This window comes from Numida meleagris, chromosome 10 (assembly GCF_002078875.1).
Source record: "Numida meleagris isolate 19003 breed g44 Domestic line chromosome 10, NumMel1.0, whole genome shotgun sequence".
In the NCBI taxonomy this organism is placed as follows: Eukaryota; Metazoa; Chordata; class Aves; order Galliformes; family Numididae; genus Numida; species Numida meleagris.
Genome location: NC_034418.1, coordinates 2,750,375 through 2,767,218, shown reverse-complemented (window position 1 = coordinate 2,767,218; position 16,844 = coordinate 2,750,375). Strand labels below are relative to the sequence as shown.

The 16,844-nt window shown below is 42.2% G+C and overlaps 1 protein-coding gene across 4 annotated transcripts in view; it reads right to left on the bottom strand.

Moving 5' to 3' along the window:
• ESRP2 (epithelial splicing regulatory protein 2) overlaps positions 15,401 to 16,844 on the bottom strand; it is a 44,330-nt gene continuing 42,886 nt past the window's right edge. For 2 of the 4 annotated variants that reach the window (XM_021408386.1, XM_021408387.1), the window contains exon 16: positions 15,401 to 16,794. In XM_021408386.1, the coding sequence (XP_021264061.1) occupies positions 16,636 to 16,794 (159 nt within the window). In that variant the 3' untranslated portion in view covers positions 15,401 to 16,635. The remainder of the gene's footprint in view (positions 16,795 to 16,844) is intronic. The other 2 variants (XM_021408388.1, XM_021408389.1) reach the window with 1 other exon arrangement.

The following is a 16,844-nucleotide window of genomic DNA, read 5'->3' as shown; positions in this document are numbered from 1 at the left end:
TGAAGAGCTGGCAGAAATTTCAATTCTAGTCATGTAGCTACTATTTCCTTTACAATATTCCACAGCATTAGTTTTAATCTGCTCCTGTCTACTTATTTCCAGGCTTCTGACCCTATCCCTGCTTTCTCTCCCTGCCCAATTCACATTCAAAGCATGCAGTGGTATTTAACTCCACTGTAATGAGTTAGATGAGGGTTGAGATCAGAGTTTTTCTTATCGCAAAGAAATGCATAGTCATAGGTACAAGAAAACCAGGAGCCACACCAAGCTGCCTGTGCCCGTTAGCAAGGCACATTAACTTTTGTTCATGATCTTTTTAGCTCTCACAGAAGATGTATCCTGAAGGGGCGGTAAAACAGAAGCATTACATGAACTATGAAAAAAAAAAAAGGCAAAATCTCATTTAAGTGAACTACATCTTTCTTTTGTTGCTGTCTGACTTAGGTTAATTTGGTCCTGACCACTTAATAGCCTGCAGAAAGAGTGAGGCCTTTCTCCATAAGCTCTCTCAGAACATCTCTCAAAACCCACTTGCATATAAATAGGTTGCTCTGAAACTAATGCCTCCTGTTTATTTCCATGGAAACTACAACAGATACAAAGAGCACAGTAAAACTATTTGATAGAGCAAGTTCTCTGTTTCTCAGCTTAGTCACCACTACTAGCCATGAATTTTTGCCAGCAGTGAACAAGAGCCTGCATGCCGCAGTCATAAGATTCTGCACCAGCAGAGGTGATTCACTGCTGCAACTGCTGAAACGCAGCGCCCACCACCTCGCTGTGCTCACATCCACTGCTTGGGCTCCATAAATGTTCAGCAAGCACTGATGAATGTCAATGGCTGCCATTTCTTCCCCATGGAGGAATTCAGTTCCACACCTTTGCTCCCTGTGCGCTGCCATGTCAGACACCATTTTGTCAGAGTGCCCCTCTGCTGCCATCTGTCACACAGCAAGATGTAATGGAGTATTGGCAGGAAGGCTCAACATCTACTGCAGTACCACCAACACCTGCCTCTGACACGGTGGGCCAAAATAATAGGAGGCAATACTTTCAGAGCAGCCCTTGTATATGACAATCACAAAGCATAAGCATTTAAGAGAGGCTGAATTTGGGGTAGCCAAATAAGGGAAAAACAACAACAACCTTAAAATAATTGCCACTTGTTTTTTTAAGGCAGTGTTCTGGGGCAAGATCAGTCAACCAGTCTGATCTTAAATGTTGCTTTTGTAACATGCAGGCACATCTTTCTCAAATCAGCAATCTGCAGCCTGAGGCTACAGGCCTTGAACATTTATTTCAAAAGATATTCCTGACAAACATCCTACAGAAATATTGTGACGCAGCAAATAAAAATACATTGATGATAACCATTTCTGCATGTGAGAGCTGCAATATCCATAAAGGTAAAAGGGAATCGAGAGGATAAAATCAAAAAGATGCACGGCATGGAAATTTGTGAAGGTTGGACAGACTGATTCTCTTGGTAGGAGGGCGGGGAGCAGGAGCTAAAGGGCCTGAAAAAGGCACAGGCAAGATGGTCTGAAAATGAAGAGCAATTCTGATCAGAGAGGTCTTAGGCCCTTGCGTCAAAACACTGAGTGCCAGCATGTAATTTTCTGACATTGGTTTGTATTACAACTAATTGACAATGAGTATTTGTACTCTAGATGCCATTTGCTGTGGGATGTTTTTGTTTTGCCACCATAATTCCGGTTTTGTTTCCACTATCAGGGCAGTTCCATTATCACACCCAACTCAAGACTCCTTCCAATCCTTCTGTGGTTTTTGATCAACATCACAATTTTCAAAGTGACAGACTACAATCTTCTGCACCTACAGAGGACCAGACACTCAAGAAAATAGCGTATGGGCGTGCAGTGCTGTATATTCAGGTTGTCACCTGAAATAAGCAGGATGGAAAAAGGAACAGTGAAAGTCCTGTCAGCTGAGTGAGCTGCACTAAGAGGATCTGTTCATAAATGTTCCGAGAGCCCTTAGGTGTGTTCACCAGCCAAGGCTGTCTTAGAGTGCATTGGAAGAGGACGAGACAGACTTTTACAAGTATGTCACTATTTTCAAGTAGGAAATTCTGTATGACAGAAGAACAGATTTTTCCAGTCTTTTGACACTTGTTCAAGTGCCCTCAAAGCCGCTGTGCAGCCCGCTCCAGAACACTAGTTTTCTGTAATTTAATTATGTTTTAAAGTCTGACATTAAAAAAAAAAAAAAATGTATCATAAAGGTGGAACCATTTACAAATCAGAAGCAATTTCAGTTCACAGCAGATTTGCAGTTTACTGCCATTAATTCAGCATGTTCTCAGCATGCTTTATGGCAGCGTCTCTGAGTGCAGCGGTTGCTCGCCCTGTGGCATTTGCTTGGCTGTGTCACAGTAGCTGGATAAGCAGTGCGAGTTGTCAAACCAATAGGGCAAATAAGGCAATTCTGAAACTGAATTAAGTGCTACTATGGTATTTTTTTTTCCTTACGTATGGGGAGGGGGGGGAGGAGAAGTTATGCCAAGAATGTCATCATTGCCATCTGACTTCACCACTGACAAAAATTCTAATGGAAAAGTTGCACAAACAATGAAGGTAATGAACAGTCCAACACCAGCCAAGTACTGGGCTGAATGACACGGTGGTTTGGAGAGACAGACATGCATTTGGTGGCTGGGAGCACAGTTTCACTGAGACTCTCAAATGCTGACTGACTGAGCCTAAACCCTTTGGAAATAATCCAGCTGCTAAAATGACACTGGAGTCCAATGAAGTTTCCTTAGCTAGAAAGAATACAAAGCACACATACAAAAAAGATTTTGGTTCCTGAGTAGGTCTGTCTTCAGTTGCAGTCTTCCACTGCTACAAAAGGTTAACGTCAAGTTCTGCCTTACAGCAGGAAACAAAAAAACCTCTCAGAATGTCTTCACAATACCTTCTAGATACGTAAGTTGTGCAAAATACCCCTTAGATAAGCAAGAGTTAAATGTATCACTGGCCAAGCATAGCATGTTCTAATGTTTATTGTTCAATTTTTGTGCCATTTTTGCCCTCTCTTCTTGATCCCCCCCTGCAGAGACTATGCCTTCACTGCTATGTATCACTTGCACATGTATTGCACTATGCTCTGTTTTTTTTTTTCCCCTCTCTAAACAATACATGAACCCTTAGCAGTTCAAACAGCATTCAAGGCAGCTGGATAAAATGGAATTCTATCAATTGCAACAAGAAGATGCTTTTTGTTGGAGTCTAAATACAGTACAATACTGGATGACATTAAATATTTAAACAGGGACTAAGTCTTTCACAAACAAAGTAGTGAACATGAAAAAGGTGATTAAACATCTATCTTGCTTGTACACTCAGCTTGTAAGAGTTTTTAAGTTACACTGTATTTCCTTCATCCAAAACCCACACAAGAAGCTTATGCAGCACGGAATGCCATTTTGCAGACATCAGGGATCTGCTGCAGATGGGCTCAAGTATTCAGACCAAACTGGATGTTGCCCATCACGAAAAATGCTCAGAAGTGATGTTAAAAGAAACATTGTTGAGATGCATGGAGCTTGTTTGTTTGGCTGCTCTGAAAGGGTGTCCCAAACTGCACCTTTGTTTAAAGTGGGCAAGTACCTTCAGATCTTTGGTACTGCTGACACTTGGATGGATAAAAGCAAGTTTTCTACTCTGAACAGCGTGCTGACTTCTTAGATTATTTTTGTTGCTGTTGCCTTTTTTTTTTAGTGATTTAGACAAAATACTGATGAAGTGTGGAGGGGATGGTAAAACATTTAAACAACTTAGAAATCCCATCTTTTTGCCATCTGTTCTAATTACCTCTAAGAAAAGTCAGGGGTAAGAAAAGAGTTTACGGTTAGACACAACTTTCTTCCCTCTCCCCTCCAGAATCCTTGTGACATTTCACTGAAGTCCCTTTTGTCTAAGGAAAGAGGTGCAAGTGCTCAACAAGCACGCATCTGAATCATACTTTGTGAGATTTCTAAAGGCACAGACACTGGGCATAAAGGGAGAAGTTTATAGCACAGTAGGCTTTAGCTTTCTATTTACCAAGAGGCAAATCTAGGATCACACAGAGTTGGAATGATTTCTCACCTTATGTATATTTTGAGTCACTTAATTCTCAGTATGCCCCCCCACCACATAAAGATAAGCAAGAACAGAAGATGAAGTCACACATGTAGAGATAGAAAATAATCTTTTAACCTTTCCCAGAAGATACTAATGAAACGACAGCACCAAAACGTGTTGTCTCCAACTGAAACCAAGCAAAGTCCAGATTTCTGGTGCTGCTACTAATACAGCAATCACATATGCTTAATTGTAAAGCTGAGCAAAACAAAACAAAATAGTTCAGTGGAGATTCGCTTTTACAAGAAAATGCTGTGAAGTGTACAAACAGGAAAAGGTTGGAAATCTGCTACTGCAAATGGGTGGGTAGCATCTGGTCTCTATCAAGAGCCAGTAACGAGCTGTGTGAGATGGTAGCTTGCTGCTTGCACTGTGCAGACAAACAGAATACAGGCTTCAGTGAAACTGTGCTCTATGGTATACATATGGTATATATATCTTCAGAGGAAGAGAAGAGAATTTAACACTTCAGTGAAGAAAATGAATGGTTTAGTAAAAGAATTGATGCTTACTATGTGGAGACATACTCAAACCAGCAGGATGGTCAGACTGTCTCCTCAAGAAAAGGACAGCATGTGGAAGCAAGAGGAAAGCAAGAGAGATTTAACTGATATAAACCCCCAGAAGACTTGAAAGATAACACGGGCTGTAAACACTGATGGTACTCCATCAAAAAGGAGGAAAACAAAGGCTACACCCTTCAGTAGCTCTTACCAGAAGGGGAAGGAGTCAAGCTGCTCAATGCACAAAAGAAGAGCTAACTTCCATAATAGACTAAACCTGAGGGTGTTTATTTGCTTCTATACTTATGCTTTAAAAAATAAAAGTAAACTGCTTGCTTTGAGCATTATGATTAAGCACTATATTCACAGTCTAAATCACATTTAACTCAGGATAGTTAAAGCAACCTGTATATAGCTGTCAGACATTCCTTGCCCTAGCATCTGGTGCATCTGTCAGCTGAGACTTCAGGACGCTCCAGCAAGTGACATGGGTCCCCATTTCTTCTACTGTTTCAACCAAGTGTGTGAAAAAAGATGGTTCCCATTCAGTCAATGCTGCTCAGGGAGAGCTGACAGCATCTGGGCCAGGGAGGGAAAAATAGCAACCAGTCATAGTGGAGGCTCTATGGGGAGCAATCAGTTACTGGGCACACACTTGAACCCCAAAGCTCACAGGGCAGAGCATCAGAGTATTGAATAAGCTTTGGTAAAATGGACAGAGATGTCTTAGGATTTGCCATATTTTCAGTATTGCTGTATCATAGACAGTTTGTCCTACAGTTTTGAATTTAAATCACTTTCCGTTATGATTTTTTCAAATACATGCAAAAAAAAATTATGCAAGTCACTAAGATGACAACCACCACTAAGACAGAATGCAGCATTTAATAGTAACCGTAGGAAGTCAAGACATTAAATAGCATAGCTAGCTGAAATACAGAATCTGAATTTGTGCAGAACACTAAGGTAAATGTTTTCTTAAGTAGTATCAAGCAATCACCATTTGAATTCCATCAAGTTATTTTCCACTGTGTCCCACAGAGATAACATAAAATCTCTGAAGTACTGTGATACTCAGTTCCAAGAACTCGACATTTGGTTGACATTTCAGGTCATGTATATAAAGCATTTTAGAGTCTTATCAGTTATGCTGTGCACCTTTTACAGTCTCAGTATTTGTCAGCATACCACGTATCGATCATGAGTTGTTTCATCACCATTCTTTCTTTAACTGCTCACAGCTTTCTGAAAGGATTTCTCTCCCCATTCCAGATAGATTCACCAGTTAAAGTCAGTCTAAAACCCGAGGAAATTTAAGGCTTTAATGAAAAGGTAATCACTTCTTTTTCCTTCCCTTATGCCACTTAGGGAATCCACACCAGATTCCATTTAGGAAAGGGAAAGGACCAGTGACACAGACCCTGCCAGTTATGAACCCTAATTCAAGAACCAGCATTAGGCATGTTCAATTGATGCACTGGCTATGAGTCCCCAGCTCTCCCTGTACCCACCAAGCAAGCTGTTAGGCAGCAAATGTGCGGGGATGGACTAAGCTGAGAGAAGAACAGGGCTATTCAAGTACTTACATTATCTGTATCATAGATCTACAGTGACAGTAATGCCTCCTGCCTGCAGTTAGAGCTGTTTGTATTATCTCACTCCATTCTGTTGCTATTATTTCATATCTACGGTCTTGTTTTTCAGCTCATTTTTTTCTGTCACCGAAAGGTGCTCGGGTTCATCTAATGCCTTATTTACATCCCATCATCACATTCACTTAAGTAACAGGTGGTGACTGATGAACCCTAGAAGCTTTTAACATGTGCTTCTCTTGTCAGTTTCATTAATTTAAAACTAATCAATAATTTATACATAAACAATTCAATGTTCCCACTGTTGTTCCTCCATCAGTACAGAACCATCCAAACCACAGGAAAAAAGTGCCTCAAACACTGGGCATGCTAAGTAACTGCCCCATCTCCCCTGCCAGAACAGCTACTGCCTGAAAGGCTGCGTTACACCAATGGTTGTTCTCACAAGATAACAATGCAACTAGAGAAAAGGCCACAAAAAGGTGCATTTCTGAAAGACAGCATTAAAATTTTCAGAATGGATCTCTGGTATCCCCAAGTTTACCTCATAAAGGCCTCATAAAGTGAGCCAGAAGAACACCTACAGCACAGTAGAGTGCAGAGTATCGCATGGAGGAATCTCCCTTTTGAAGAAACAAGAAACTCAACCAAAGGGCCCAGATTTGGAGGCACAGCCAGGTACAACTGGGGATTCAGTGAGGATTTTCAAGAGAAGCCATTCTGAAAGAGACACAAACAAAAAACCCTTGTCCTTCCGGATCAGGGTTTCCTGCTATCATGGGGTTAAGAGGAAAACTTTGTTTGCTCAGTGTTGGGACTGCTTAAATTATTTTCTCTAAGAAGTCTGCATAATTAAGGCTGCCCTCGGTTGGCCTTCCAGCAACTACTGGAGCCACTCCACTGGTTTCACACAGCTGGAGCAATGTTTACAGCAGTTGAAAAGCTGAACTCTTCTCAGAACATGGTGGGTGGGCTGGGAACAGTAGGCACAGAGTGTGCTCACACTGCACAGCAGCAAGCTGCATATTCACCAGCATCAGCACCATCTCTGCTCTGAGCTGATATCTAAATATCTAAAAGCCAAACTATGTACCTCAGTTTGTCAGACGTCCCTCGATACTTTCTATAAATATCTTCCCATCACCATGTCCCCCCAGAAACGTCCATTAGATTACTCTTACAACAGTGCAGAAAGGATTAATTATAAAGCTTCACATTAGTAATCTTTTAGCGAATGCTACAGCAAGATAAATGCAAATGCACTTTTTGAAAAGGAGGAATGTTTTCCCATCATGAAGAATTATCGAGAGAACATTATCTTCAATATTTTAATACATGAGTCAAGAGATTACATGTGTGGTTTGACATTTGGTCAGAAATTGACTGCATTTACCTAGAAAGCATTTTTAGAGATAGTTCTCTGTGCCTGTAAATGAAAGCCTGAACAATTAACACAGGGCAAAAATTCAAGGAATTGAGGAAAATCACAAGTTCCTGATTGTTTTCAGCGAGATACTGTGTGATAAAACTCTTGATGAGCACGTAAACTAAGGCAATTCTGAACTTAATGTGATACTTCAAATGTATCCAACTTCTAAAACAAAATCAAGTTGAGCTCATTTTACAAATGAAGCTTAGATTTGGGGAATATCACAGGAAACCTGGGCCACAGCATCTCTTGGTTTGAGAAGAAAGCTGGCCAAGCCTACTCATGCAGTCCATTAGAGAAAGGTTTGAGAAAATCATGCAACAGATAACGATAGTAACCTCTGCATAGCAAGCAGTTTTGTAAGTGTCCACTGTACAGAAGTGGGATATATTCTGAAGAGGGAGTATACAAAGAACAGGTCAGAGAAACACAAGATCCTTACATCTGAAGCACAGCCTGGGGCTGTGCCACAAAGAAGTTTTGCAGACACAGTTTGAGGAGCTACTATATTAGTATAGTATCCTTGGTATAAATTGCCACTTCAATTTTTGTATCTGTCATGGTTTTATGACTTTGGTTATTGGCATTTCACATCATAACATCATGTAGTGTACTGGGAGTTAAAGAGTTAATGCTCCAGTTCCGTGGATCGTGGATAGTTCCAGGTACCTGCTCCTCAGAAGAACCACATTTCCCGGGGGACTTTGCTGCTCTGTTACCATTTCCGTTCAGAGGGAAAGATAAAACTGTTCGCATATCACGAGACTTTCCCTCTTCTCATCCCGGCAGCATCTCGCTCCCCAGCCGTCTCACCGTCAGTACTAGAGTAAGGCCTACTTTAATTTTGGACACTCTCATTTTTATTGGATTTATTAGCTTAAATTGTAATTATATTGTATTATATTGTGTTATTTTGCATTCCAATATCTTATTTAGTAAATTAGTTTGTTTCTCCTCAGATCATTGCCACTGTTTTGTTCTCAGGCCCATCTCCCTACCCTTTTTCCCTTTTCCCTTTCCCAGGGCATGGGTCCTTGGGTCCCCCGCCCCTTTCATCACGGAACCGGGCTGAACCTGCCCATAAGCCATTGACGGTATCAAAACAAACAAACCAATGACCTCTTTACTCCTTTTAGTACTGAAAAGCTACTTCAGACAGGAGCAGGTTGGGCTGTCTTCCATATCCATCATGGTCAATTATTTGCAAGCCTTACCATTGGTGAGGAATAAAACGTGTTAAGTTCCAGATCTTAGATTTCATTTGTCATTTGTGAAAAACATCTTGTAAACCTATAAAATTTGATTAAAGTGACTGAAGAGTAGCAAGCATGAAGCATTCGATAACTCATAAAGGATGCCAGCAGAATCTGTTTGAGAGAGAAGAGTGTGTAACTGGTATTCTAACATTGCACCTTCCAGAGAAGCAGATTCTCATAGTATTACCCTCCTGCACAGCACGGCCGCTCACTCACAGTGCTAACTGAACAACACACATCTGCAAAGCACCGTTTGTTGCTTATGTCGAGAGAATTACTGAAAAGCCCATCTCCTCAGTATCAGTGCTTACCAGTTGATTTGGGGGACGAAGAACAGAGTGTTTTTAATAAAATTCAAAAACACTCTATGTTTTATGTGGGTAAAAAACAAAAATGAATGATAAACCGCAGTCTTATTTTTCCTGGGTACAGTGAACAATAGAGAAAAACATTCAAGTGCGTGGGGGGAGGGCAGTGGTTTGGAGCATTCAGGAAAAAATGCAACTCCTCTTACACAAAGAGTTCATAGAGTTTGAGTTTTAGTGGCATAGTCTGTTCAAGAGCAACCCTATTTGCCATGTATTTTGCACAAGTATTATACCTATAGCTCATGCGAGACAGCATTTCTGGAATTAGTAACAATAGACAGGAACAAGAATTTCTGAAGAGATGTACTGTGCTTGCCAAATAGAATTCAAAAGTTACTCATTAATTGTAACAGCTTTTGTAAAGAATTTCTGACTCGAATGGCACAGTTACAAATTCAAGGGTGCTTAGATCCAAGGGTGTCTGGTTCTTTACCATAATTATACCTCAAGCAAACTCATGTGCTTTTACAGTGACCTCAGTACAAATATTACATGTTCCCTCTTGCTAAATAAGCTTTGTTTTACAGCCATGAAAACTGCGGTGTTGGCACAAGAAAAATGATTCCTTGGCTCTTTCTTCATACTCCAAACACAATTTCCCATTCTGTATCTAAACTCTGAAGTTTCTTTTATGCTCAATGACAGACATGCAACCAACAAACTGTAATCGTTTCCCCAGCAATTTTCCCCCAACTTTGGTTTATCTTGACTGTCTCAAAGCATCTAGAGTCCGTTATTTTATAATCACTTCTGACTGCAGCTCATGAGACCAGCAACACGAGCAGAACGACCTCTGTCCTGTAACCACATCGCTGTCTGCCCAGCTTCTTGACCAAACTACGCACAGTGCTGCTGAGTTCCAGAGCTACCTGGCTCAGAGCCACTCAGCTGAATCTATGAAGTGCTTTCATGTATTTTTCTCCTCACCTTCACTGATTCGGAATTATCCCCGAAAGATTCTCTCAGCAGTAAGCCCCTAGGCCTCCACCACATCCCATCCCACCCAGAGTATTTGCTTAGTCTGCTGACTGCATCCTCAGCATATTCCCAACCTGCTTTTCCTGTTCAAAACAGGTCAGGAAAAAAAAAAAAAAAACCACAGCACTTTCTAAATCCTTAGAAGACAGTCGTTAATCTCTATCATTAGTCAAACTAGTCTAGTCATTACAGACCTTCCAAAAGCCAAAGCACACAGAACTGAACTTCCCAGAGACTGAAAGGGCTTTAGGTCCACTTCAGTTGCAAGTTGCTACACTGTAACGTCACCATTCTCATTCCTCAGACTTGCCATATTTAAAATAAGAACCGCTGCATGCTCCCCTGGTGCCAGTGACCAGAATAGGAAGAAAACCCTCAATATTGTCGTCACTGCATTCCAGATTTCCCCTCACTGTTTGCATACTGACACTGTGCGATGCCATCAGCAGCATCTAGGCCCGCAGCACTGCAATACCACTTTCATTTCCAAATCAGCTACGAAACCGTCCTCAGAATCTGAGTAATTCAGAATCCCCTATTTTTCAGGGACTTCTAGGCAAGTAAAATAAGGCTACCACAGTCTCTCACCAATCTCTTTTAACTGAACAAAGAGATGAAGCTCAGAGATAAGCAGAAGTTGCATTTCCTTGAACACATGGAAGCTACCATTACTGTAAATTTTCCCCCCTTACAAGCAAGAGATATAGCCCATTATTCACAGGACTGTAACCAGGTATAACGAACCACTCACTGCTTGCTCAGGATGCGTCTGCAGATCATCATCTAGCCTGCTCTTCAAGTTGCATCACCAATACGACGTCCTTGACTCGAACAGTCATTTTAGAAGGATTTAAGAGGTAAACACTACACAAAACATGCAGCATTACAAGTGATCTTGCAGCTTCATACTCAGGCTTAGATTACATCACTCAGTAAAGACTAAGCAAAATTGTCAATATGGACATTTTAAAATTAATGCTTTCGTTACAACTAATATTAAATGTAATTTGTGTGGGTTTTCACAGTAAAATTATGACTGTAGAAGGATTGCATTTCATTAAACAGAACACAGACACACCAAGCCCAATGGGAATAAGAGCCACGCTTCAGAGCACATACAGGAATTCATTGGATTGAGTTGTAGCGAAATATGTTAGACTTCAGATGAGACCCAGCCTGTCCCTTCCTCACTTCACCCCTCATGCCCTGACTGGAGACCAGGAAGCACCTATTGCCAGTCTACCTTCCCCTCAGTTCAGTTCCACCTTGTTTCAGCTGTTCCCCCACAGCCAGTCTGTGTGCATCTGCCACCTGTGAAGATGGTCTTAGGAAGACACAGCCCTAACAGAAAATAGTACAGAAAACATTAGGAAATTGTCTTACTCTTCCTGACATCCATGCTAGGTGCTAGCTTCTGATGTATCAAAGAAAAGTAAGTTCTCTTGCTACTCCACAGTTTGGAAATATGCTTCCTTCATCTTGCTCTCACATACTTCTAAATACTTTCCTTTTAGGAGCACCCAGAGTAAAGATTTTGAAGCTCCATGCACAAAGAAGCATTTTGTAAAAGCTACATTTGCATCAGTTTGAAGTGTTCTAAGTTGTTTTTAAAGGGAAGCTACATATACCAAAATAACACATTAACTTTCCTCCCCACCAAGCAGAAAGTTTGGTGCTAATAACAGGTGACCGCTCAAACAAACAGTCTCAAGATATGGGAAGCACCAGAGCAACACTAAAAACCTGTCCCAGTTTTTACGGCCTTCCTTTCTACACAATGTACACACTATCCTCTGAGTGATTAGCATGCACAAGATCCTTTACAAAGAGAATTTATGAATACTGTCAGCTCATAGTGATTATTTCCTCCGGTTGAGCAGAGTTGGTTTTTGTTGGACATTTCTAAGCAACTCTGTCAAATTACAGTAAATGATCTGCCGTAAGCAGAAAGTATTTAAAATAAGAATTAAAAAAAAAAAAAATGAGAACAGCAAAAATAAACAGGTACAAACTAAAAAAAAAAAAAAAAAGTCATCTGTTTTTTGGCAAACTTAATGACCTCCGATGTTAAGAGTAGCAGACGCCCGGTGGCACATCGGGACTCGCACACAGCTCCCACTGCAGCCGCAGCCCACGAAGCGCGGTCCCTCCACGCTCCTGCAGCCCCGGTGGGAAGGGGCCATCTAGCGGCAGCACGGCTCAGTGCCGGCCGCGAACAAAGGGCGGGTTTGACGAAGTCACGGTACCGAATCGAAATCCACTGACGCCGCGGAGAAACCGAGAGGCTCCTGGCGCTAAGTAAAGGCAATAGGAATGCTGCTGTACACCAACAGAAGCGCAGTTGGCGGAGTTATCCAAAGCAAGGCTAGATTAACCCATCATCATTTGATCACTTGATTTTAACCGGCATCATATTTGAAAGTTTATGTTGTCCAACCCCCTACCCATCTTAAAATATACTGCTCCTCACCTACATCTATGCAAAGAAGAAGAAACAAGCCAACAAACAAAAAAGAAAAAACAGCAGCATATAACAAATAAATCTAAATAATCAGCATTTTAGATTGGGCTCAGGCAGACCTCGACACAGATGAGGAGAGATTTCTGCTTTAGACTATTTCACTATCACATACAACCAGCTTTTAGGAGATGCTGTGAGTGTCAGCCTCAAAACTTAATACCTTAGACTTTGCCAAATGCACATCTCTACGAAACAGGATGCAAACAGCTAAACAGCGAGAGTTCTGATTTATTTTTAACGGACTGAAAAGATACAGATATTATTTCAAAAAATAAGGAATGGATTTTCACTGTCTAACATCCGTTGACAATATCTTCATTAACGTGAACAGGCAAAACTTAAGGTAGGGTGAGAGCTTGCTCTGCAGATGAAGCAATTCCAGAGCAGGACACCTGATGTGGAAGCAGAGCTGCAAGCATTGACACAGGGAACTGCCTTTTCAAAGCTCTTCAATCTCAGCTCACCTCAATCTCAAGTAATGATCACACACCATTTTCTGCCAAAACCAGGGAGCAACGCACCAAGGGATGACCAACATATCAGTAAATTCTATGTAATGCTATCAGTGACAAGTGAACAGGAACGCATAAATAAAAAGATTACCTCAAAACCAGCATTATTAGAAGCGTGAAATTAGGAGACAAAGAAAAATAGTTAATTACGTTCTTCCATTACACAATAGCACAATACAAGCACAGCTAAGGTCCTTTGCTGGTTGTGAGCACTGAACACGCTGATTTCTGACAAACACCTTTTGGAGCTGAGCACAAAGGGCGAGGACTCCCAGGTAACAGAACAGACAACTCACAGCTCTTTTCTGAACTCCACGCTTTTCTCTTTGGTGAAACAATTAAAGTTCAACATTTCCCATGTCTTTCTTGTTTCATCAAACCACATGGACACACACACAAAAAAACCAGTCATTGCCTTAATACATCCTCTGTGACGCAGCAGGTCTAAAAATTCAATTGCAAGGAATAAACACGCGCATCAAAGACAAAAAACGCATTTAGGCCTTACCGTAAGTTCTCCAGCGATGTAAGTCATCCTCCGAAAGCAGGCGAGGAAAGCCTCCGTGCTCCGTTCGTGCAGGGCGGGAAGGCAGCTCCTCAGCTGCACCGCCAAGCTGCGGGCGGGCGGCGGGGCAGGTGCTCAGCTCGGTAACCAAGTCCGAGCAGAGATGATGAAGGCCTTTTGCACGTGGCCCTAGACACCGTACCCGGCTCCCAGGACCCTTTGTAGCCGCCCCGCACCGCCCCTCCCCCGCCGGAGCAGCCCCACAGCTGCGCCGCAGCACCCTCGGGCCGCCCGCCCGCCCGCCGGGGAGGCCTCGGCTACCGGGGCTCTGCAAGAGAACTTCACGTGCACGTGGAGCGTTGCCGGGCGAAGAAACCCGCACCGAGGGGACGTAGCGCGCGGAGCTGACCGGCTGAGGAGAGTCAGCGCAGCCCCCTGCAGCTCCTCGAGGCTCCCGTCCCTCCCCGGCCTTGCGGCCGACCCCACCAGGGCAACCACCGCGGAAATGAGATCCCGAGGCGTGCAGGCCTCCTTCGTTTTTAATTTCGCCTGGCTTCGGCCACATAGCCCGGCCCGGAGCCGAGAGCGGCCGCGCGGAGCAGCGGGGCACAGCCGGCGTGGAGGGGCAGCGCGAGGCACGGCGCTGAGGGGAACAACGGCCGCGCGGGAACGGCCGCAGCCGCCTCCCTCAGCCCCAGCGCACGCGGCCGCCGAGGAAGGCGCACACAGGCGCGAGGGAACGCGGTGGAAGAAAGGAGATGCTCTTCGGTAAATTGAGAGTCACTTCAGCTAACAGGCAACCGCAGGTTTAATACAGGGTATTAAGAGAAAAGGAAGACTTCTCAAGTGATGGTAAAGCCTTAAGATGTGGCCAACTGTAGCGCGGCAGAATGAAACAGTGCAATAAATGGTCTGCTAACCAAGTATCTATCATCTGTTCTCAGAGGCACAAGGAGAGCCCTAATTATAATGGCGCGGTCCTATCTCCTATGAAAGTTACTCTCAGTTGTTTCTGATTTGTCTGAAGCAAGCCTGTTGCTAACAGCCTCAGTGTAACACTGAACGAGCTTCATCCATCACACCTGCGAGCAGTAACACTTCAGCTGGGAGGTGTAAGCAGTGAAAGAGCAGCTGTGGCAGGAGATTTCTGATCTGAACCAACTGAGGCAAATGTCCCGCTCCCTTTCCCCTTCATTTTCTTTTTCTGCAGAAAGGATATCTAGCTCTCTCGTGACAAATGCAGCACTTGGGTTGCACAGGAAAGAGAATGACCTGCAGAAATCATGTGCACTTTTGGATTTCAAGTTCAATACTTAATTTCCTCTGGCACTAGAATGAGAGTTAAGCATATAAACTGTTACAACACACTCTTCAGAAGAGTTCCACTGAAAAGAAATATTTACCATACACATTTCTGGCTTACCAGAATGTCTAAAAACAACAGAAGCCCCTACATCCAGCCTCACAAAATACATACGCTCTCTGAAGTCGAGGAGGAACAGAAAAGTAGGTAGAAGCTTATTATCAGAAAATGATATCCCGTGAAATTGCATGAAAACAACATATAAGTTACTTTCAAAAGCAAGCACACATCGTAAGCATCTCTTTTATTCGTTGTAATATAAAGAAGCATACATCATTCAGTTCCTTTAAGTACAACACATTGTACACTAACAAAAAAAATCAATCCAGACATCCATGAACGTGTCACAAAAGGACTCACTACGTTTTGCTCTGCTGGTATTGCACTTGAAATAGTTTTGAAGTAAGGCACGGTAAAAACAAAGTCATTTAGTGCTTCTACAGCAGATGTCTTTCTTTTTTTAAACGCATGCTACATGACATAAAGTACTTCTAGCTTATGTATATACACACAGAAAAAGAAAAAAGCATGCACTAGAGAATTTAGATTTCAACATATCTTGTTGTTTCATAATATACAAATAGTAGTTTAAAGATGTAAACAAATTGCATGCACATAAACTAGAGCAAAATCTTTAATACAGTATTTGAAAGCTATTATGCTTAAATAAAAAAATATAACTTATTAGTACTCAGGTTTATGTGCCATTTTTGTCCTGTAGAGATTAACAATTTGGGGTCGGGGTAGGGAATTATGGTTGGGCAGGGAGGATTTTTCTGTTTTTGCCATTGTTTTTATTTTTTGCTCTACATATTTGGCAGCAGTACACTGGTAGGAAAGACAAATATGGCTTTTGCAAAACAACATAATGAAAACATGAGAAAGCACAACTGCATTTGGGGTCCAGCATCCTGGTATTTTCCAGTCAAGAACAACAACAACAACAAAAAAAATCAATAAGATATATGTGTTGAATTGGGAACGCTACACGTTCCAAAAGCCCTTTATAAAGACATTTCACAATTCTACAAAAAACAGACACTTTGCCAAGTGTAAACTCTCAGAAACTAAACACAGAAGAATCTGAATGACTCAAGCTTCACTTTCCACTTCAAATGCTACTGAACAGGTGATAGGTTTCTCCCACGGCTGCGATAGCTGAAGTGCTATTAGATTGTCTTCAGAATTAACAAGTTGCCAATAAGGGGTTTGCTTATTTTCAAACAAGTACATAAGAGATTAAGAAAATTAACTGAGTACATTTTCCTGTTGCTTTATCTTTGGCATACAATACACCCTTTTTCAAATTAAATACAGGACATGTACCACTCTACATTCCAACACAGCATGCTGAAAAGGCACATCTGCTGCTGCAGGGGTGGCAAGGGAAGACTCCTTATTTTGTAAAGGGTACAGTGTTCAGTGTGACATTCCTTCCCCCTGCCCCAGAGAGTGTTTAGTTAGACCAGAAACAGTTCCACACAGCAGCCTCCCAGGAGCTGTCCATTTTTCTCAGCCACTGCCTTCTTAGCTAGATCCAGGCTTGGGAAAGTCACCAATGCCTCTCCACTGGGCTGGCCACTAAAGTTGTAAAGCATGAGGATGGAATCTGTGTGGAGCTGCAATGGTACAAGAAGACAAGAGAAAATGAGCTATTAAAACCAAAGAT